The sequence below is a fragment of the Equus caballus genome, chromosome X, assembly GCF_041296265.1.
Source record: "Equus caballus isolate H_3958 breed thoroughbred chromosome X, TB-T2T, whole genome shotgun sequence".
Lineage (NCBI taxonomy): Eukaryota > Metazoa > Chordata > Mammalia > Perissodactyla > Equidae > Equus > Equus caballus.
This window is the reverse complement of record NC_091715.1, coordinates 106373218-106396666: the sequence shown is the minus strand read 5'-3', so window position 1 is coordinate 106396666 and position 23449 is coordinate 106373218. Positions and strand designations below refer to the sequence as shown.

The following is a 23449-nucleotide window of genomic DNA, read 5'->3' as shown; positions in this document are numbered from 1 at the left end:
TGGTTCTTTGAATCTTTTCAGGTCCCTGGAGGCATTGTACATTCCCTCTGTACCAGGTTAGAAAAGGGGCAGGAGTGCTTGTCCTTGCTCTTGCTTTCCCACCAATTCCTCTGTCCTTGGTGGCCAAGAATCCTGCCATTGCCATATATCTTTTTTTTTTTTTTGCATATAAATCATACTAGGAATCAGGAATTGCAGTTATTTCCAGGAAACAGCAAACAGCTTGCCCATACTGCAGACTTATCCTCAAATTTATATGAGGTAGGGAGGGGCAGATGGCCTCCTCAGTTTACAAGTGGGCAGACCAACGGATTGAGTGATTAGGGTTCTAGAAAAGGCAAAGAGAACACCTACCTCAATGGCTTGGACATTCTCCATTGTCATAATCCCATAATTGAGAGAAGGGATTTCCAACAGCCACTGTTACCAAGGTCACACGTACATGCATACAAATTAAAAGATCAGATTCATTGCATCCTGTATTGGATATGACTATATCTCACTTCACAGGAAGCCCTTAGGCACAGCACAAGTTGCTTTATTTGTTAATCAGATGGCTCAAAACCTAACGTATGCCCATAATATCAGCTTTTGCTTGGAGAGAGGAAGAGGAGGAGGAAGAGTTCAGTTTGAAGCGAGGGCAGGCCTACAGAGTTATCACCATGCAGGGCACTGAGAAGCCAGAGGAATGCATGAGGACCCAGGATGTCCTGGCAAGAAAGGGGCAGGGAAGGCAACCAGGGGGTGGGAACCAAAACCAACTTTGCCCGCTAGGCCATTTTGCCATGATCTTGGGAGCTGAACCGCCCCGTCCCCTGTGGGTCTTTGAAAATCATTTCTCCTGCTGCCCTTGGCACGCTGCCATAGGTTGGCAAACTGCTAGGGTGGGAGTGGGATGCACGGGAACTAAACACTGAGCACAGTAGGTAGAACTTGAAGCTGTCACCAGGAAGCTGGCTGAGAGTTTGGAGTTGAAAGCCCTTTCCTATGAGCCAAGCCTAAACGCTGAAGAAAAATTAGAAGTTCAAGCCTCCTTCATTATAGCTGCTTCTAGCGAGGAGGATGAGAATGAAGAAATAATAGGAGGATGTCAGCAAAACAAGCCAGGGTACTGGCCAAAGGCCAAGAAGAGCCTTGGGTCCACCTGACTGTGTCCAGCCCAGGATGGGGTTCTCCACTGAGGTAGCAGGCAGGCTTCTCAATTTTAAAAGAAGGGTCCAAAGGGGAGGCGGTCTTGCATATCCCTTTTGGAAACTGACTGGAAGATGGTTTTGACTGAGAACAATGGATATTTGAAGGAAACAGGCACCCAAGTTTCTAGTTCCAGGCTCTTGGTGCAAGCTTAATTAGTGTCTGTGGACCAGCTGCGACCAGGGCCATTCGATTTGCACTTGTTAAGCTCATACAGCTAGGGCTCAGGATTTTTATAGCTGCTTTTTCAGCACCACCTCATTAATCCTCCAAGCTGCAGAGGGAGGCTGAAGACTCAGTCATCTTCATTTTAGAGAAGAGGCCCAAAAAGGTGAAATGACTTGTACCCCATCACATGGCAAGTCAGCGGCTCGGCTGAAAATAGATTGGAGCCCTGATTCTGGGGGGGACCACTCAGCTTAGCCCATGCAGCCTCCCTGCTTTGCTTGTTCATTGCAGATGCACAAATCTCTGGCTTGGAGGGAATCTGGCTCCCCTCAGTCTGTGCCTGGGGCTGACCGTGTGCTAAAGTGTGTAACAGGCAACACTGGGGTGGGGCATGGGAGGGGAGGGGGGCTTTGATAACATTGCCCCACCTCCTCCTGGCATCCCTTCCTGGCACCCTGTCATGCCAAGTCTCTTATCCCTGAGGAAGTGCCTGACCCCTACCTGTGCCCAGACCCACGGAAACAGGCCATCCTAGATGTCTTCCCCTTGGAGCCCACACCACCAGTTAGCTCATCTGATGGACCCTAAGCGTGTCCAATATTTCCACCAAGGCATGTCTAGTGGGAAAGGAGAGTGAACCTGGACGCTGGGTATATGGGCATGGGAATGTAGCCAAAAGTATCAGACACGAGTGTCAAGTGTCTTTGAAATATGTTTTACATGGCATGCAACTTTTGCATTCCTCTCCATGATAGTTTTCCATAAAAGTATTTAATGTATCATTTTGCATGATTTTTCCTCCCAGATCTTTGAGGAAAATGCACATGTATAAGCAATACGGGCCACATCCCTGGGAGGCTCAGACCTTAGTTTGAGGAGCACAGAGGGTGTCTCATAATTTTGATGGTGGCATTTTGGACACAACAGCTCTACCCACAAATTTCTGTGCACATATACCACTCCAGTCCCTGGTTCAGAGAGGCCTTATCCTTGCTCCCAGATGCACACCCACAGTCTGGCTTCCAGCCTGGAGGATGGGGAATGGGATGCAGTTATTACTCCCATCCTAGCGGCTGTTTGGAGGAATTTGATCCTAAGACATAAATGTATGCCCCTTCCCAGTACTGGCAGCTGATTTTCCCCAGCCCCTTTGGCAGGAAAAGTTCTGGCTAAGGCAGGTCCTTTCAATTCGTTGCTGATGAAACTGCCTATTTAACAAGTTGAAAAAAATGTGACTACGCCAGTGCCACAGACCTCCTGGGTCCATGCCAACAGCGTGAGCCCATTTTCCTTTAATTGGCTAAAGTCAGAAAGGCAGGAGTCAGGCTCTGGGGACTCACTTCTGGTACGGGGTGGCTGGAGAGCATCGGCTTCAGGTTCCGACTCAGGCAGAAGACAGAGAGGAAGATGCTGGTGGGAAGAAGGCCTTCCCCAATGCTCCCAGCTACTGCAGAGAATGGCCCTGGGCCCACAGCAAAGGAGACCATTGGTCACCTCAGGAGTTTCCAAAGCTTTTGTTAAGTTGTTGGTGAAACTCAGCTGAGTCAGTGAGACACTGGATGATGGCCCTGACTCCTCATTCTTTGATAGGAGGACGCCAGGCTGCCTGGCTTCGTCCAACAGCACTGCCCTGGATTAACCATTCCCAGAGGACAGAGGGCCCTTTTCATGAGGTACAGAGGTATGGGAGGGCTCTCTCATGGCAGTCATCTTAGTCAACCCTCATTCATTCAACATGTATTTATTTAAGACCTACTATGTGCCAGGTACTGTGTGGTTGGGTACCCAGGGTATAGAACTGAATGAGAATGCTTTCTAGCTGTAAGGAGCTACCAGTGTAGTGTAGGGCCAGAGGGAGCCCAAGTTTCTAGACTGTCCAGTCGGGTCATTTTAAGTGGTAGCAGGCCTCACTTTATATTGGCACTCACTTCCACTGAGTCCCAACCTTGGTGTTGTGGGACAGTATCCCTGGCAGACAGCTCTCAGAAGAGCTCTGCCAACAGGGCAAGGCCTGTCACCCCTGCCGGCCTCCCACATGCAGATGGGGCTCTGGTTTGGTGCTGGGAAGTGTGCAGAGCAGCCCAGCCTGACTGTGCGCTCTCTTGGCTCCTCCTCCACGCTCAGATTCGAAACCAGTTTAGCTACAACCTTTGCAGACATGAGAAACAGTCTATGCCCAATCTTTGGGAGGAAGCGAATAATCAGGGCCACTGTACATGGCTGTATAGTTTGTGCACCTGGCTGACGGGGCAAGTGTGGCTGAAATTACCAAGCCATGTGCCCACAGGGACCATCATCCACAGGGTAAGGTTTTTCTTCTAATTCATCGTCGGGGGTGGGTGCAGCAGGGAAAACCTTTTTCGAGTTGGCACAAAGGCTCCTCACAGGCTAGTGGGGACCTGTGAGTACCAGAAGGAAATAGGAGAAAAGGAGAAACAGAATCATTTCCCACCATTCAGGAACTCTCTGAAAAGCCAGAGGTCAGCCCTGCTTAGGGTCCTGCTCTTGTATCCTATCGAACACCCTTCCCAATAAATTGCCAGAGGCCATTGCAAGGGATTCACTAGCCTAAGTGACAAGGCAGTCAGGCTATACTCTGAGGCGACGGGGCCCATTTCAGAAGGAGAGGCCCCATTTCTCAACCCCAACCTGAGAGCTGACCTAAAACCCTGTCTCCTAACTACCAGGCCATCCTGTGTACTAGCCACAGAGCACATTGTGTCGTCCCCCCCTCCTGCCTCCTTTAACTCTAAGGTCACAGACATGGTGGCCGCGTGAGCCAGAGGCCCCAGGGTCAAGAGAAAGGAGTAAACAGTATCCAACTCCCATGACCAACGGAAGGCTTCTAAGAGCAGCAGAGAGGAGGCAGGGGGAGCAGGTTCTTCAGCTCTCATCACCCACTGGGGCCCGGGGAGGTGGGAGCAGAGGCCCAGGGGGCGCACTCAGAGGGCCACCACCCACCAACAATTCAAGGATACCCACAAAGAGGCACTGCAAAGACTTATTGGGATAGTAAGATGAATAGATTTAATCATTCTTGTTTCAAAAACAAGACATAAATTAGTATATATATATATAAGTTATATATTTTATGTAGTATATATACTATATACAGACATTAGAAAATGTGTCCTCTCCATGAGGCTGAGGGAGAGGTGAAGGATGGTGGTGGAATGACACAGGCGAGGGCTGAGTGGTGAATGTGCAGGATCAAGAAGTTGGGAGAAGAGGAAGACCATATCAGCACTCGGGCTGGCAGTGGTCACAGGGGAAAGGGGTCCCCACTGGCTGCATCTCTGGCCCATTAAACAACTTGGTCCTGTGGGAGGAGAGGCAAGGAAGGGGGGCTGGCTTCTGTAGAAGGAGCTCCCCTAATCCTTGCCAGGAGAAATGGCCACTCAGGGGGGCTTTATTGCGCTGGGGGTACCAAGAATGGGTGGGGGGTAAGCACAGTGTACATCTTTATAAAACTCACATAAGAATTGGGGATTTCACACGGGCCTCTCATGTAATGATGAAAGAGAGGCAGACACAGGGCACGAGCGGGTGGGAAACAGGGAGGTATGGAGAGGTGGATGAGAAGCAATCTATAGAGAAAAACATTGGCTTTCTTTGTTCCCTACAGTGGGACAATTGGTAGGGACTCCGTGTCTTCACTCCCAGGAAGGCTGTAGGGGGGCGGTGACGGCAGCAGATGTGTGTCAAGGAGGATGCTAAACAGTGTGAATTCCCTTCCAGATGACTCCGGAGAGAGAGAGAGGTGCAGGACTGCACCGGGTAAGGCGCTCAGCTTCTTTTCTTAGAGAGACAAATCCACAGGGTCAATACACAGCCAAAAGCATATACTCAGGATTAACATATCACGCTAGCTTCCAGAAGTTTAAGATATAGTCATCAACGCCCCCCACCCCCTACCCCCCTCCCCCAACCCCCCACCCCCCACCCCCAATCCATAGCTAAGTCGAACTCCTAAGGACAGTCTGTCTGGTAGAGAGATGTTGAGAGAGGAGCCGCACGCCTGCAGCGACAGCCCTGCACTGGGCTGGGCCAGGCGGGCTCCAGGGCCTGCGCTGGGTCTCCCCAGGGCAGACGTTTTCACCAGGTACCTTACCCAGAACGAGTGGGGTGATCCCAGATGCTTGCGCCCTAGTGGACTGAGCCTCCCTGCCCGTCAGTGAGGGGCAGGGCACTTTGGGGATGGCTGGTGTGGAGCTACTGGGCCTGGGGGCGAGGGCTCCCAAGGCTGCCAGCCTGTTGGGCCGGCTGCAAACAGCCCTGTGTGGCTGTCTTCTGCAGACCTACCACCCGGGCATGGGCCCTGCGGGGTGGCTCCTGCCGAGTGAGTGTGAGCTCAGGGTGGGCGGGCACATCTGGGCCGAGTGCCCTTTCCCCTCCGCTCGGTGCTGTGTTCTGCTGCTACTGACACTGCTCCCTGGGGAGCAGACACCAGGAGGAGCTGAAGGCCTGTGGGCCTGCCTGCTTCAGGTGCCGGCTCCCCTGGCCCCCAAAATGGAGCAGGAAGTGAGCCTGATGGCACCTCTCAGCCCTGGAAAAGAGATAAAATACAGCTCTGCGGCAGGCGGCAGGTGTAGAGGGGCCTTGGCCCTCACAGTGACGCCCAGAGGCCAGGGAAGGGGAGAGGACACCCAGGGTGGCAGCTGCCTGGAGCCCTCAGGGATAGCCTCAATTCGGGGAGTTTTCACTCCCTGGAGACTGAAGGCTCTTGGACCCTGACTGGCCCAGCAGACACATACACTCACCACAAGATGCAAGGACCACAAAGCTCAAACCTGGGGCTGTGGTTGGGGAAGGGGGGCAGGCCTGGGCAGATGCCCTACTTAATAAGGGTTTTTAAGGAGCGAGTGAATGTGCTCATAACAGTCGCTGAAGTTGGGGAGCCTGGTGGGTGCCCTGTGGCCGCCCCTATAGCTGCTGTCTGCTGCTGTTGCTGCTGCTGCTGCTGGTTGAGGCTCCGGGCGGTGGACTCCTCAGCTGCGCGCAGCAGGAAGGTGTAGTTCCTCACCACCTCTTCTACCTTGGCCAGCAACTCTTGGCGCTGGGCCTCGGAGCGCACGATAAACACCAGCCGCACGAAGGTCTCAATGAGGCTGCTCAGCACCTGGAAGCTGCCCGTGATGGCTGCCAGCATGTGAGTGGGGCTCTTGTCCACATTGGCCACGCGACGGCAGGAGGCCCGCAGCTCCTTGAATTTGAGAGCCAGCTCGAGCTTGTACTCAGAGATCTGGGACACGTAGGGCTTGGGGGCCCGGGCCTCGGGGCTGGCCACACACTGCCGCAGGACTGTCAGCAGCTCGTTGGTGTCCAGCCGGGCAGCTAGGAAGCCGTCAGGCAGGCCATAGGCATGGGCCCGCAGGGCATTGATCTTGGCCAGGCTCCCCTCAAAGGTGGACACCCGCAGGTCAATCTCCTGGGTACGGGAGGCCTCGGGGCTGCCGCTGCTGCAGGTGGCGGCATCCAGCACCTGCAGGGTCCTGCTCACCACAGGCACCACCTGCTCATCCAACTTCATGCCGGGCAGAATCTTCATGGGGATGGAGTAGGAGAGCTCATCCTTGCCATCGCTGGTGTCATCTGCGATGTCGCACTTGCGGTAGTAGAAGCAGTAGCGGATGGAGCAGCACTTGCTGCTCTCGCTGTCCTCATCCAGCTCTGCAGGCTTCCGGTACACCTCTTCTGGCAGTGAGAACACGGCCATCTGTCTGGGGCCTTTGGTCTCAGGGGCAACCTGGACGTATGAGGGGTCTCCCAGGGTTGGTGACTCCAGAGACTTGCTTTTGGGACCCAAGCCTAGGGGGAGGCCTGCCTCTACCTCCTTGGCCTCCCTGGGCAGCATGCCCAGGGGTGGGTGTGGGTAGACGTCTGAGGTCAGCGAGGCCCTGTCACCCTGGTCCAGCTCACTGATGCTGTAGCGGCGCATCAGTTTCCTGTAGTTGGGAGCTCCCAGACACTCGCCCCCCGAGGCACACGTGGTCAGGCACGAAACACCACTTTCAGGCTCTGATCGGCATTCTCGGGATTCCAGGCTGGTGGAGCGGATGCGCCGGACATGGGTGGGGCTGCTGAGGCTTAAGCCTGGGACAGCCTCTGGCTGCCTCTGGGTGGGGGGGACCCTGTCCCTCTCCGTCCCACGAAGGCCGGGCGCTGGTGTCTGGGGGGCCTGAGGGCGGCCCCCCCGGCAGATGCGCTTGCAATCGCAGCTGCGCCTTTGCTCTCGGGACATACCGGGCCCCTGCTGCACCGGGCTGCTTCGGAGCTGGCAGCTGCAGCGGCCTGGGGCCGGGGGTTGCAGGTACTCGGTGCCCGGCAGCTCCCCCTGGCTTGGGGGCTTTAGAAGTTCCTCAAGGAACTCCAGCTCATACTGCTTTACCTTCTGCAGCTGGGCCTGCCGCTCGTCAGTCTCCTTCTTCTGGCGGGTTGGGAAGGTGGCAGAGAATAAATTGCGTAGCCGGAAAGGACCTCGGGATGATTTGGGCTTTGTCGGGCCTTCAGAGGCTGAGTGTGCGCCATCCAGGGTCGTTTCAAGCTTCCTGGAGGGCATGGTGCTCACCTGCCGGGTGGCAGCCTGGGACCTCAGTGGGCTCTGGCCTCGAGGCTGGCAGCTGGGGCTCTGGCCTCGGGATTGGCTGCTGGGGCTGTGGCCACGGGGCTGGCAGCTGGGGCTGTGGCCTCGCGGCTGGCAGCCAGGGCTCTGCAGAGCCACGGGGTAGCTGGCTCGGGGGACCAGGCTGGTCTCCTCCAGCTTGCTGCTTTGGGACGTGCTCTCCAGCTGTCCCTTCTCCCCCTGGCCAGAGATGGTGCCCTGCTTGTGCAGGGAGGGCTTAGCACTCTCTGGCCCGCCCTTGCCTGCCACCTCCCCTGCAGCTTGCTTGCCCACTGACTCTCGACTTGCTCGTGAAAGATAGCTTTTGGGAGGGAAACTTTGAACAGGCAGCCTGTCCTCTTGTGGGGAGAGATGCAGGCTGTCAGCCCGGCTGCCTGTGGGTGCTCTGGAGCCGGAAGAGACCTCTGGGCTCAACTGCTGCTGGGAATTCCGTGAGGTCTCTGGAGCACTGGGGCTCATTTTGAACTTAAGATTCTTATTGGCACTGCCGCTCATCATGCTTGCCTCTGGCCTCCCCACGCTGGCCTCCAGCCTTCTCTCCCCACTGCTGGGGGTGTTCCCCAAGGCCCCGCCAGGGGCAGGGAGACTCTTAGTGTGAACCACCTGTTGTAGGGCGGCTGAGATGATGGCTGGGGTCACGCTGCCCTTTGGGTCCAGGATAAGCTTGGGGCTCAATCTGACTTCCTTTGGCAGGTTCTCCCTTAGCTCACAGACCTGCTCTTCACTGAGGGACGGTGTGGCTGCCCTCAGTGACATCTCTAGGCCTGCCCTAGGGTGGCCAGGCCCTTTGTCCTCAGGAACTGGGGACAGCAGGCTCAGATTTTTCTGCTCACTAAGCTGTGGGGACAGTGCTGGGTGCACTGCCAAGGCATATGTTCGCTCTCGCTGAGACTGGGCCTCTGACTGGGGCAGCTTCCTCCGAGCGCCAGGGGGGCCAGGACTCTGGCCTGTGACAGCTGGCTGGAGGGATGGATTGGGATCCGGGCGCCCGAGAGAATAAGGGGCCGTGAGAACAGCCTGGGCTGCGCAGCTCTGGATCCGGAAGGGCAGGTCCTTGCGGGCCAGGAGGCTGTCCTTGTTGAGGTGCTGGGCCAAGAAGTAGGTGGTGTTCTGGTGCTGCTTCATGGCAGACATCATCTCCGACATGTCCGTGAGCTCCGAAGAGTTGGTTTCGTGGCCCGAGTCCAGCGATGATTCGGGAGTGATTGTGGCCAGCACAATCAGACCTGGGGGAACAGGGGTAGGGCTGCTGCACTTACTCAGATCAAGTCCTTTTCCAACTATATGTGAAGAGTTTATGGGGGCCGAGGTTAGCCAGCAGTATTTCAAGCTAGGGAAAACCAGTCAGGCCTGGGAGGACTGCAGGACTGAGGGTGGGAGGAGTGGAGGGGAGGGGACAAAGAGAGGCAAGTGGGAGAGGGGTTATGAAGGGCTGGAATCCGAAAGAGAAATAAAAGAGGCACAGAGAAGATCTGGGCAGTTTGATGGCAAATTAACATGCAAATCACATGCAAAAAACCATGCTAATCATCACTATTTTTAGATTCAACAGCTAGGAAATTTTTGTTAATTGTCCTGAAGAGGGCTGGCAAAGAGAGGTCCCTCTCTCTCTGGCCCTCGCATCTGGCCAGGCCTGCCTACAGTCCTTGCAGCTGAGGCCATTTAGCTGAGCTTGCCCTCACTCTGGCTACCACATGGGCCTCAAGCCTGGGAGCAGCTAGTGCTGGGAGCTCAAGTCTGAGGAAAGAGAAATGCCAGCCCCGAGGGCCAAACACATGGGAGCTGCCTGACACCAAGGATGCCGTCACATACACAAAAGGCAGGGGCTGTACTCTCCCTGGGCAGCCAGGCTCCCTCTCACCCCAATCTCTTCCTCTACTTTCCCCTGCCTCACATGCTCTCTCATGTGCCTCATTCCATCCTAGTCCTTTTCTGATGCTGTACCATTTCCCTCCTCTTTTTAAGGTGTATGTGTGACTATGGGTACATGTCTGACACGTGTGTTTGTCTACAAGATGGATGCATGTGTGTCTATAACAGGGAATAGCATGCATGTTGTATGGTTCTCCCACCAAATAATAATTCATAATAGTAGCTACCACTTACTGAGTCCTTACTATGTGCTAGGCAGTGTGTAAGTGCCTTGCATGAACGATCTCATTTAATCCTCACAACAACCCTATGTCATATGACAGTTATTATCAACCTCATTTAAGATGAGAAAAGGGAGGCTCAGAGAGGAAATGCCTTGCCAAAGGTCACAGTGAAAGTGAGTGAAGAAGCCAGGACTCGGGTGCGTCTGACTGAGAGCCCATGCTCTTAGGTAGGATAAAGACCTCAGCCCTGAGCAGTGATGGCTCCTGGCTCCCAGGTCACTAGGTGGCTAGTTGGTCGTTTTGTTTTTCTTCCAGTCATGTGCATGCTGGACGTTCTTTGCCTGTCTTCTATGTCTCTCACAATTTTGCTCTCATCCTCCATCCTGGCCTGGCTCCGTAGCTGTCACAGCCCCAATCCCTGGGGTCCACCTGCAAGACATTTCCAGAAATGGAATGGCGAGAGCCAGAGCTCTAGCTGGAGCTGAGCAGCTGATCCTTGCTGCAGTGTCATTGCTCCCCTGACCCTCTCTGAACTGCCTCTGGCCCATCCACTGCCCTGCTATACTGCGGTGACTTTGACCTCTGCTTGGGAAGAAGCAATGTCACCTGCTGGCCCTGCCCAGCTGGAAGAAGAAAGGGGAGACGAGAGGGAGGAGGAACGGGCTGTTACCTGCAGTCTGTGGGGGTGGGGGATGTGGTCCATCCTCTGAGGCTGCCAGGGCTTCCAGAGCCTGCAGAGTGGACACCAGGGCATCATCTAGCTCCTGGGCATGATCTCGCACTGTCCGGGTCTGCACACTGTCAATCAGTGTCACCGGAATCTCATCATACAGGAGCCCACGCAGGTGGCGGCCTTGCTCCTGGCTCTGGACGGCCCGGCGCTTGGGGTCATCCTCATCAGAACTGTTGTCACGGAAACCAGGAGGTGGGGCAGCAATGGCAGGCAACAGAGAAGTGCTCTCATCTTCCTCCTCTTCCTCCTCCTCACTCCCAGGGGGTGGGAGGGACATCAAGTCTACCATATTGTCACGAGAGGAGCCAGGCCTCCCTGCTTTGCGAGGGCCCAGCTGCTCCTGGAGTTTCGCTTTGCAAGAGTCACAGTAGAAATTCAGGGCTTCAGCCCCAAGGGAATTGTCCAAGGTGTAGGACCGGGCCCTGCTGGCACAAGGCTCGTGGTCTAGGCTGGCTGCATCAAAGTCATCGGGGACCACAGTGTAACCTTGGCCAGAGCTTTTGGACGTGGGGTCAGACTTGGTCCGGGGCCTGGTCTCCTCAAAGAAGATTAAGTTCTCGTTGACATCCGTCCGGCTTTCCTGCTCCTTTCTTTGTTCCCGCATGTGGAGGTAGCAAAAGCTGACAAGCTCAGAGTTGGCAGGTGGGGGCGTGCAGCGGCTCGACTTCCTGGGGCTGGTGCCCACGCTGCCCACATAACTACTCTCCTTTTTCCCCAGGTGGCCCCCAGTGACAGGGCGGTGGGCGCTGTGCATGTAATCTAAACCCAGAAAGAGAATCAACAGATGAGCCCTGGTACTGAGGACTGTGGCTGAGCAACCTTGGCATCTCTGGCCCAGGTCTCTGGCACACAACTGGGTGGCAGGTACAGAGAGAGAGAATTATCTGGCTGCTAGAGCTTAGGGGAAGGGGAGTCAATTGGCCATGTCATTGCTGACCCTGAAAGTAGAGTGAGTAGAATCAAATGGCCTGGGCTGCTAACAGCCCCATCGCTTCTGAAATGGGAAAAGACATGAGGTGAACACCTGGGTGTCTGGGCACAGCTGGACTCTTACATGGGTATGTCTGGTCTGAGAGTCAGCTGTAAGCACACTTAAAGAGGTGAGATTTGTTTTATGTTGAATCTTTTGGCAGAAGGAAATAAATATGACAAGTTACTAGTGCTTTAGTGGGAAAGTGCAAAACGGGCTATCTACAATGCCTAGCAGTTTGCATTTCAAAGAGGACTGTCGATGGAGGGACCCTAAAAGAAAAGAGCTCTACTAGTAGAGTTCTGGGCATCTGAATGTGTAAAGCATATGAGAGAGATGCTGGGATGTGCATATGTGAGGGGGGCATCCTTATAATTCCTCAATCATATTACTCCTCTGCCTTCATGCAGGGCCAGCCTGCCTCCTACACATACATGTTGCAAAATATTCTAGTCAACAGTTTTTAATGATGGTAAGTGTGTACATCTGAGAATTATCCATAGCAAATGCTTTATTTCTGAATGGCTTTTCTCTCTTAGTCTGTTTTGGGGCCCCTCTCCATGTTATCTGTGAGAATATACTGAGACAATGCCAACTTACTTTGCTATCAGCAGATAAACAGACAGATGGCAAGGAAGCACTAACTTAAGCTAAGGTCGTCACACATGATCCCATTTAATCCTAACAACAACCCAATGAGGTAGGTGCTATCATTATCTCCATTTTACAGAGGAAGAAGCTGATGCAGTTGGTTATGTGCCTTACCCAACGTCACAGGAGTCATAAATGGTAGTTGGGATTTGAGCCCAGGTTTGAGGGACCATAAAACCCATGTTTTTAACCATTACCCGACAGTTCATCGAGGTCGTCAAAATGCTGGAAAACAAAACTTCAATACCTTTCAAATTCCAATCTGACAGGGTTAATGTGTCAGTGTTGCTTTTCACTAGAGCTTATAGTCATCACAAAAGCATGGTGCTGGCACTTAACAACAAAGCCCCAAAGTACATGAAGCAGAAACTGACTGAATTGAAAGGAGAAATACACAATTCAATTGCAATAGTTGGAGACTTCAATACGCCGCTTTCAATAATGGGTGGAGCGACTAGGAAGAAGATAAACAAGGCAATCGAGGACCTGACCAACACTATAGACCAACTAGACCTGATGGAAATCTATAGAATATGCCACCTAACAGCAGCAGAATATACATTCTTCTCAAGTACACCTGGACATTATCCAGGATAGGCCATATGTTAGGTCACAAAATGAGCCTCAACAAATTCAAAAGGAATAAGATCACACAAAGTATGTTTTTTGAAGACAAGAGAATTAAATTAGAAATTAATAACAGAAGGAAATTTGGGAAGTTCACATATAGGTAGAAGTTAAACAAAACATACCTAAATAACCAATGGGTCAAAGAAGGAATCACAAGAGAAACTGGAAAATACATGAATTAAAATAAAGATACAACAGGGGCTGGCCCTGTGGCCGAGTGGTTAAGTTTGCGTGCTCCGCTGCAGGCAGCCCAGTGTTTCGTTGGTTCGAATCCTGGGCGTGGACATGACACTGCTCATCAAACCACGCTGAGGCGGCATCCCACATACCACAACTAGAAGGACCCACAACGAAGAATATACAACTATGTACCGGGGGGGCTTTGGGGAGAAAAAGGAAAAAAAAATAAAATCTTTAAAGATACAACAGGGCTGGCCCAGTAGCATAGTGGTTAAGTTCATGCGCTCTGCTTTGGTGACCCAGGGTTTGTGGGTTCGGATCCCGGGTACTGGACGTACACACTGCTCAACAAGCCATGCTGTGGCAGTGACCTACATACAAAAAATAGAGGAAGGGGCTGGCCCCGTGGCCGAGTGGTTAGGTTCGCGCGCTCCGCTGCAGGCGGCCCAGTGTTTCGTTGGTTCGGGTCCTGGGCGCGGACATGGCACTGCTCATCAAGCCACGCTGAGGCAGCGTCCCACATGCCACAACTGGAAGGACCCACAGCGAGGAATGCACAACTATGTACCGGAGGGCTTTGGGGAGAAAAAGGAAAAAATAAAATCTTTAAAAAAAAAAAAATAGAGGAAGACTGGTACAGATGTTAGCTCAGCAACAATCTTCCTCAAGCGAAAAAAGAGGAAGGTTGGCAACAGATGTTAGCTCGGGGCCAATCTTCCTCACAAATAAAAAAAAAAAAGAAGAAGTGGAAAGATTTCACATCCATAACCTAAACTTCCACCTTATGAAACTTGAAAAAGAAGAGCAAGGTAAACTCAAAGCAAGCAGAAGGAAATATAGAGGATAGAAAAACAATAGAGAAAATCAACGAAACTAAAGGTTGCTTCTTTGAAAAGATGAATAACATTGACAAACCTTTAGCTGTACAGGCCAAGCAAGAAAGACAGAAGATTCAAATTACTATGATCAGGAATGAAAGAAGGAACATCCCTACTGACTCTACAGATATGGAATTGATTATGAGGGAATATTATGAATAAGCTTATGCTAACAAATTAGATAGCATAGATGAAATGGACAAATTCCTAGACATACACAAACTAGCAAAACTGAGTCAAGAAGATAGAACATCTGAATAGGCCAATAACAGGGAAAGAAATTGAATTAGTGATTAAAAATCCACACCCCCCCCCGCCCCCTGCCCCCCCAAAAGAAAGGCCAGGCCTAGATGGCTTCACTGGTGAATGCTGCCAAATGCTCAAAGAAGCATGTATACTAATTCTTCACAAACTCTTCCAAAAAACAGAAGAGGAAGAAATACTTCTCAACTCATTCTATGAGGCCAGTATTACTCTGATACCAAAACCAAAGACATCACGAGAAAACTATGACCAAGATTTCTTATGAATATAGAATCAAAGTTCCTCAACAAAATGCTAGCAATCTGAATCTAGCAACATATAATTATATACCATGACCAAGTGGAATTTATTGCAGGAATGCATGGCTGATTTAACATCCCAAAATCAGTTAATGTAATACGCTATGTTAATAGAATAGAGGGCAAAAACTACATGATCATTTCAATAGACTCAGAAAAATCACTTGACAAAATCCAACACCCTTTCATGATAAAACTCCATATGCCAGAAATAAAAGGGAACTTCCTCAACATGATAAAGGTTAAACTTTAATAAAAGAAGTGCAAAACTTGTACACTGGAAACTATAAAACATTTGTGAAAGAAATTAAAGAAGACTGAAATAAATGGAAAGACATTCTATGTTCATGGATTGAAAGACAATATTTTTAAGATGGCAATACTTCATGAATTGATCTACAGATTCAACACAGTCTCTAGCACAAGCTCAGCTGACTCTGTAGAAATTGACAAGCTAATACAAAATTCCATATGGACTCACAAGGGACCCAGAATAACGAAAACAATTTTAAAAAAGAAGAACAAAGGAAGAGGACTCACACTTCCTGATTTCAAAACTGACTACGAAGCAATGGTAATCAAAACAGTGTGGTACTGGCATAAGGACAGACACATAGATCTATGGAATAGAATTGACGGTCCAGAAATAAACCCTCATATTTATGGTCAAATAGACGAATTTAAAAATGGGCAAAGGATTTGAATAGATACTTCACCAAAGAAGATATACAAATGGCCAATAAGCACATGAAAAGATGCTCCATATCACTAATCATTAGGGAACTGGAAATCAAAACTACAGTGAGATACCACTTCATGTCCACTACAATGGATGTAAGAAAAAAGATGGACAATGACCACTGTTGGCGAGGATATGGTGAAATTGTAATCTTCCAACATTGCTGATGGGAATGTAAAATGGTGCAGTCACTTTGGAAAACAGCTTGACTGATTCTCAAAATTAAACATAGAGTCACCATTTGACCAGCAATTCCACTCCTGGATATATACCGAAGAGAAATGAAAATACATGTCCCCACAAAAACTTGTACATGAATGTTTATAGCATCATTATTCATAATAGCCAAAAGGTGGAAACAACCCAATGTCCATCAACTGAGGAATGGATAAACAAAACGTGGTATATCAATACAACAGAATATTATCAGTCAATAGAAATAAATGAAGTACTGATATATGCTACAACAAGGATGACCCTTGAAAACATTATGCTAAGTGAAAAAAGCCAGCCACAAAAAGACAATATATTGTATGATTCCATCTATACAAAATGTCCAGAATAGGCAAAGCTATAGAGACAGAAAGTCGATTAGTGGTTGCTTAGGGCTGAGTGGTAATTAGGAGGGAAATGGGGAATGAGTGCTAATGGGTACAGTGTTTGTTTTAGGAGGGGTGAAAATGTTCTAAAATTAAATTGTGGCAATGATTGTACAACCCTGTGAACACGTTAAGTATACTCAAAATCACTGAGTTGTGAACTTTAAATGGGTTAATTTTATGGCTTGGAAATTATATCTAAATAAAGCTGTTTATTAAAAAAAAAGCAAAGCACTGGGCACATGATGAACTCTCAATCATTATAAAAAGAGCAAAAATGTACTCTGCATTCAAAAGGACTTTATGGGGTTTATCTCACATGATCCTGTCAATCCCTCAGGAGGTGGGTACTATGATTATCCTCAGTGTACAGATGAGGAAACTGAGACTCAGTTTATGGAACTTGCTCATTATCACACAGCTAAGATACGGCACATCCGGGACTGGAACCCAAGTCTCTGTGACTTCAGATCCCAAGTCCTTGCTGTTTTCCATACACCATGTTGCCCCTCTAAATCCAGTCAATGTAGCTACATTGCGTGGGTTCAATTCAGACCTTAGTGGCTAGATCTAGTGAACTCTGGGTCAGCTGGGGGAATAGTATGTAATGACCCTCTGAGCCTTAGGGAAGAAGTGCTCTAGAGGAACAGTGAGCCACGAGCATGAACTACCAGTTCAGGAGGTCTCTACTCCAAGGCGTTGTCCACAGGTCCTGGCCATTCACCAGGTGCTAACTACCTGAGACAGCTGAATGATCAGTGTAGTCAGCCTGGCAATAAGCTGCCATCACAGGTGGCTCTCGGGGGCATGTCCAATAAGCAGTTGGTGACTTCTCTCAGGCCAGGTCTGGTGGTCTAAGGGTGGCTTCCTTCCCTGTAAGATGGAAACATCTCCCAACACCAGGCTGTCAAGGCCAGGTGATGCACAACCCTATCATTTGGTACTGTGATTTCCAGATCTGAGCAGCAGCATGAGGCTGTGTGGAGGAGAAAATGTGCCTGGAGAAGCGCAAATCTCTTCTAGACGGAAGGTTAGAAATGCCAGTAAAGCCAGGTGCAGTCGGCTGATGGCTGGGACTGTGTGCCTCCCAGACTACAAATCTGCTGTAAATTGCTCATCAGCTTTCCCCAAGAGGGATGCCCTAGTCTATCCCTCTGTACTCAGCTACTCAGAAGACTGACAAAAAAAATACTTGCAAAGAACAGAATGGGGATCCAACTGGAGCTATGTTCAAAAATATATGCAGTTTATTTTTATATACATAAACATACAGTCAGCATGACATTGACTCAACCAGCTTTCTATTACTTGGTCTTGCTGTATTCCACAGTCCGATGATCATTACTGGTCATAATGATGACCTGGAGACCTTGCGAGAACCTCATGTTCTTTCTGAATCATCATCAAAAAAAAGGGTCTGTTATGTTCCGTCTAGATTTAGTACTCTGTGCATGTTGTTGAGTTTTAACTACATGAAAATGAGTAAGCCATGTATGGGATGTATAGAAGCCATTAACTAGAATATTCGATTCACCAGACCAAACTGTTTTCTAACCATGGGAGAAAATAGAGTGATCTCCAACTGGGGCCCCCAAAACCCTATTTTCCTAGATTTCCCCAGGATACAAGGAGCTCAAGGCTGGAGAGAGATGGCACCTGCCTCTGGATTTCTCACCAGCCCGATACAAGAGGAGAAGTGGCATTTGTTTGAGCCTTTCTCTACGCCATGCCCTCGAGCTCAGGCGTTGTTCTGTTGTGGCAGTGGAATTTCCCCTGTATAGGAACAAAGGCACTTACTGCATTGGCATTACTCTTTAACTGTCTGTATTCCCCCACTAGACTGTGAGCTCTGTGAGGGCAAGGACCATGTCTCTTATTCACGGCTCTATCTGCAGTGCCTGGCACATAATGAGAACTTGAGAAGTAGTCATTTAGTGAAAAAATGAAATACCTACTTTGGGGAAACTACTGATAAAGCCCAAGAGGTACTCCCTTCACATCCTTGTCCCCATTTTCCTTTCTTTTTTGGCTCTCAGAGTAGAAGTGATGCTTTCTCTTGCCCAGTTGCTGGTTTAACAGCATCCTTAAGGCCCAGTCAGCTAAGCATTGAGTTGGGCTAGCTGGCAGCCAGCAGCTGCTGCGGGACAAGAATATAGAGCCGTCCAGAGAGACCAGGCCCTGAGCGGGCTGGAGCTCTGGCCCCTGAGGGAAAAGCCCAGATGAGATTGGCAGGATACCTGTTCCTTTGAGGCCTTTGCTGAACAACAGCCAACACTGGGGCTTCTGTTCTGGGATGAAAGTGGGGGCCGATGGAGGAAATGGATCTCAACTTTGTACCAGGAACTGATGGCCCCTCACTGTAACCTGGGAACAGGGTTCTTCAGTAGTGCTGCTTGCTGTCCCCATTTCCCATCCTTGGGGCCATGGGAATATGATGTGCACACCAGCACCCAACAGGCAGAGCCATGAGGCTCACCCTGCCCCACATGCCAAGAGGACTCAGTGGCTGACGCTGACCTAGCATCTAACAGTCCAAAAGGCCACACAGCTGGGCCCAGGCATGGACTCAAGCCCTTGGGGAAGTGAAGCACTACAAACAGTGGGGACATCACTGTGGTCCATCTAGCTCCTGCATGGACCTGTGCTAGAGGCAGCTTGAGCCCCCGTCACTGTGCAGGCTTAAGGGGGCTCTCAGGAATCAGGGAGGGGCTCTAAAGCCATGCCTACCATTTGTAGGAGCCTCCTTTCTAGGCTGCAACACCTCCAAGAGAATCCAATGAAATCAATTTGCCTTTGGAAAAACAACAGGATGCAACATGCAATGTGTTCAGTGAGACCAATGGGACACAGGAAGCCCATGTCCCTCACTTGATGCCACTGTCCCCACAGCAAGGGGAATGCTTAAGGACAACACTAGCTAGGGTGCTGACAGGATGAAAGAAACCCTTTGTCAGGCAGAGTGGGACTACAAAGCCCCCAGAGCCTTCGGAAAGTGGATCTTCCCCAAACAACCCAAACTTCCACATCTGGTCCTCAGCTGAGCTCCAGGCTCTTCCTTCTGCCTTCCCTTTTCCCTTTCTCCCTCTCTAACCTGCTCAGTAAGAGGTATAATTTACTTGGGTGTGATGATAGAGAGGAAGACCACAGGTGACACTGACAATGCTAATGCTGGCTTTGCCACTGTTTGCCCATCATAGGTTTGATACTACGTATAGCTGCCTACTTTGGAACTATTCACTTGGAGACGTGCGGCAACTCAGCCCCTGGGTTCTTTCTACTCCAAGTCAGTTCCTTTGCTTCTCTATGTGGAGGCTCCTTCTTATGCTGTTGGGCCACCTCTCCTTTCCCAAGTCTGTGTTTGGTGGATTGCCTTCTAATTCCTGTGGACAATGTTATGAGATGTAAATATGGGCTTGCCATGATGTTTGTGATGAAGAGACAATGAGGTGAGAGGGTGTGTGTGAGTACACAGCCCACTGGGTGCTGGGTCATCCATCAGGAGGGTGTTTCTACTCTCAAACTCCTTGATCTAGATCAGATGTGACCACACTGCAAAGCAAGAGCCTTGAAGAGAGAAGAAATAGTCAAGCAGCAAGGCAAGTGGATGGAGAGTTTTCACCATGTGAGGAGGGTGATGACTGAGTGGTAAGTCTCAGCTTGCACTCATGATGTTTGGGTTCTGAGGTGGGGGAGCACTTGCTGCCTATATGTGAGCCTTAGGTCTAGTATGTGGAGTACTTGTTCTTTGCATCTCCTCCTCCTCCCACTTCAGTTCGGGGCAGCAATATCTGGACCGAGCTGATTTTTCCCAAAGCCCCTATTTGTGCCATCACCAGGACAGCTCCCAGGGGTGGCTGCACTGAGTTGACTAACTGGGACGCCTTCTGTTTGGGGGCTGCACTTGACCTTGTTCTTAGTAGTCATCCCCTCCTGTCTCCAAGCCTCCTGCTAGACTATTCTAGGCCTGCACAGTCTTTTACCCCAGCCTTCCATGGCCTCTTACTTCAGGCAGCTCTGTCAATGCTCCCTATGATGAACAAAAGAAAGACTTTATCTTCATTTTCAACCTCCACTTCAACTAAGCCAGAACATCCATGCTTCTAGGTCACTGTGCCTCTAAAGCTTTGCCTTAGATCCAATGTGATTCTTTAATTGGTTCTATTTATCACTTGTTTGCTATTTTTATCTTACAGTCGTTCACTGACTCAATCACAATGTGTTGTCAAAGGCATCCTTTGTGGGACAGCCCCTTCTGAAGGCCAGCTGTCTTTCCCACTGGCTTGTGCCAGGTAGGACACAGTGGTACAGCATCGGCTCCTGGTAAACCAGGTGCTGGCAGAATGGGGTAAGCACTAAGGCAGCAGAGCTCCTCCCTCCATGTCTCCAGGGTCCAAAGGGCCTCCGGCACACTGAAAACCGAGGCTGAGCCCTACCTGCCTTGATCATTGGAGGTGGAAGAGGCTGGCTGGCGGGCCTGGAGAAGACCATCTTCCTGGAATCCAGCAGGAGGCGGCAGTACCCCGCAATCAGGCAGGCAAAGTTGGTGGCTTCGGGCCACTCCATCAACAGCACCAGAGGCTGGGGGAGAGATGGGAAGAAATATGAGGACACAGGAAGGAAGGAGGCAGGTTCAATTCCTGGAGGATGACAGTGAAGAATCGATGACTTGCATAGTTGTGGGAACCATACTTTCTGAACCCAAAATTGAGGCACATGGCCTGCCAAATAATTTCTTCTGATTTGAAAATTTATTTATAGTAAACTCTTACCCAGGTGTCAAAATTAAATCAATCTTTAATTACACAGTTAATGAACCACCTTCACTGAGAAAGACTAAACTTATATAACATCACATGATTGCTGTGTGGCTGTATTTGGGTTTATCAGGGCTTGGCAGATGTACAGGCCAGCTGGGAGAGCTGGAGGGAACCTGGGAGCCAAGGCTAGACTGGGGAACATCCTTGATAGGAAGTTCCCTGAATACACAAACTGTCTCTTGCTCATCTCTATAACCTGCTATGATACCCAGAACAGCTTCCCAGACATGGACACTCCATGCAATCAAGTCCTCACTGGCACCGTTCAGACCTTCACGCTCTCTCCTCTCTCCTCTATTTCCTCATCTTGAGGAAGAGTCCTCAAGATGTTAATTGGTGCTCCTTAAAAGAGTCCCTTGGTCAAATACATGTGTGAAACACTGGGTTAAACAAAGCTATGCAGATAGTTGTACTTATGGGAATTCTCAGATCCTTCAATATATTAACGTGTACTGTGAAACTTCAAGGGGGGGGGGCTTTAGTATTCCAACTTTTCCAAATTATTTGATCAAAAAATCTATTTTCGTAGAACATCTCATGGTAGTGACATTTTTTTTAACCCACTTTGGGAAATACAAGCAGAGTCTATTGACTTCTGTCCCTGACCCTAAATCAGTCAAACTAATCCTGGGGTTAGCTAGCTGACTGCTTCAGAGGCCTGGCAATGATATACCACAAAAAAAGGTATAATAAAAAAAATCATCACCTGTTCTAGAAACCTTCCAATATCTGTGTTATAATTTTTAAAGTGTGGCTTGAAAATAAGTTTGGGTCAGATTGAAGTCAGCCATGGGAGCATTCTCCCTGAGATAGGGCAGGGACCTCCAGATAAAGACCACTGATGACAGTGACCACTGATGACACTGGCTGAAGAGGGAGCCATGGGGCCGTGGGTCACCTTGACTTTTGGGGGTTCGAAGACCAGGCATTAAGAGCTAAAAGAATTAAAAAGAGGTAATGAGTCCCTTCTCTGACCAGTGAGGCGGCTACTACAATGGTCTAGGTGAGAGGCGATTAGGACCTCTACTAGGGTAGTGGCAGTAAAAAGGGACATCATGAAGACTTGGTGGAACTTGGTTACCAACTAGACTAGCCTTCTTTGGCTGGATCATCACCTTGGAAACAATTCTGAATCCAAACCAGCTCAGCTTTTAGCTAAAGTTGCACCAGTTTTCTTTGCTATCTCCCAGGATCGTGACACATAGCTTCAGCTGAATATTTTGTAGTTCATATAGACCAGAGGTTGGCAAACTTTTTCTGTAAAGGGCTAGATAGTAAATATTTTAGGCCTTGTGGGCCACACAAGCTCTGTTGCAACAACTCGGCCACTGTAGTGTGAAAACAGCCATCAGCCATCGATAATCTGTCAGCTAAACAAATGGGTGTGACGGTGTTCTAAGAAAACTTTATTTACAGAAACAGGCTGTGGGTCAGGTTGGGTTCATGGGTCATAGTTTGCCACCTTATCTAGGAGTGAAGCTTATTTCCAGCTAAATACAATAGTTTGTATTCGTTTTCACACCTTTCAGCTTGTTTCCTTTGCTAACAGTAATCCCCTTCTCCTTTGGAAATTCTTCTCTTGGCTTTTGTTTCCATGAGGTGATATTGTGTTCTGGTTCTGCAGTCTCTGATCATCTCCAGCTCTCTCTTTGGTCAGCTCTTCTTGTACAACCTCCCAGCCCAGTCCAGGCCCCAGGCTCAGTCCTCAACTCACCGTTCTTCACCATCAGGGCATCAACTTTCACCTCTGTGCTGGGGATTCAAAAATCACCATCTCCAGTCTATTTCCCTCTAAAACTCTTTACCTATCTCAGAAGTCATGCAGTGCTGTGTCTATATCACACAAGCTTGTGCTGGATTGAATCCTATCTTGACTTGTTTAATAGTTATTGTGTATCCAATTACACTGCATGCCAGGGTAATGCATTTGGATTCTGCCCCATAAGCAATGAGTTAATGATGTCTATGGAGCTCATGCGATACTGTAGGGAAGAAAAGGAACTGTCTATACTCCAGTGAGAAACGGACCAGGTATGAGATGTTATCTTTGGGTCATTATTAGGAAGGGGCAGAAGGGATGTTTATACTTTTGGTTAATGGATGCTTCTCAGTCACAACAGAATGGTCAACCTTGTGTACAACAAAGTAGAGACAGAAGGGGAAGGGTATGTGGGTGGGGGCAGAGTGAGATACCCCTTTCTGCCTCACTCCCTGCCACCCATGGCAGAAGAATCCACGGAGGTTTGGGTGTGGGTAGCTGCTACCACCATTACTACGAGGGTCCAAGACTCACTAGGCTTACCTCAGGAGCATTCACAGACATCACAGCTATCTTTGTTGCCACTGCTTTATTTCAGGCCCTCAACATCTTCCTCTAAGACCACAATTTCTCGAAGTATGTGTGAATGGTCACAGGTGTGCTGAGATGAGATCCTGAGCCCCTCAGCCTCTGGGTCCTGTTGCCTCTGGCCACAAGCTGCCTCAACTGTGTATTCCAGTGTGCCACACAAATCATGGCATTTTTTGTGATACGGAAAAGGTGGGGACATACTTACCTCAGGACCTTGAATAGCCTCCTGATTGACCTCCTTGCCCCCAGTCTCTACCCACTT

At 49.7% G+C, this 23449-nt stretch overlaps 1 protein-coding gene across 20 annotated transcripts in view; it reads right to left on the bottom strand.

Moving 5' to 3' along the window:
- Positions 1-4360: 4360 nt before the first annotated feature.
- The window catches only part of FRMPD3 (FERM and PDZ domain containing 3), a 126604-nt gene continuing 107515 nt past the window's right edge, over positions 4361-23449 (bottom strand). For 19 of the 20 annotated variants that reach the window (XM_070258153.1, XM_070258143.1, XM_070258150.1 and 16 more), the window contains 3 exons: positions 20454-20598; positions 10748-11569; positions 4361-9207 (listed from right to left, as the gene is read on the bottom strand). In XM_070258153.1, coding sequence (XP_070114254.1) covers positions 6194-9207; positions 10748-11569; positions 20454-20598 — 3981 coding nt within the window. In that variant the 3' untranslated portion in view covers positions 4361-6193. The remainder of the gene's footprint in view (positions 9208-10747; positions 11570-20453; positions 20599-23449) is intronic. The other variant, XM_070258162.1, reaches the window with a different exon arrangement.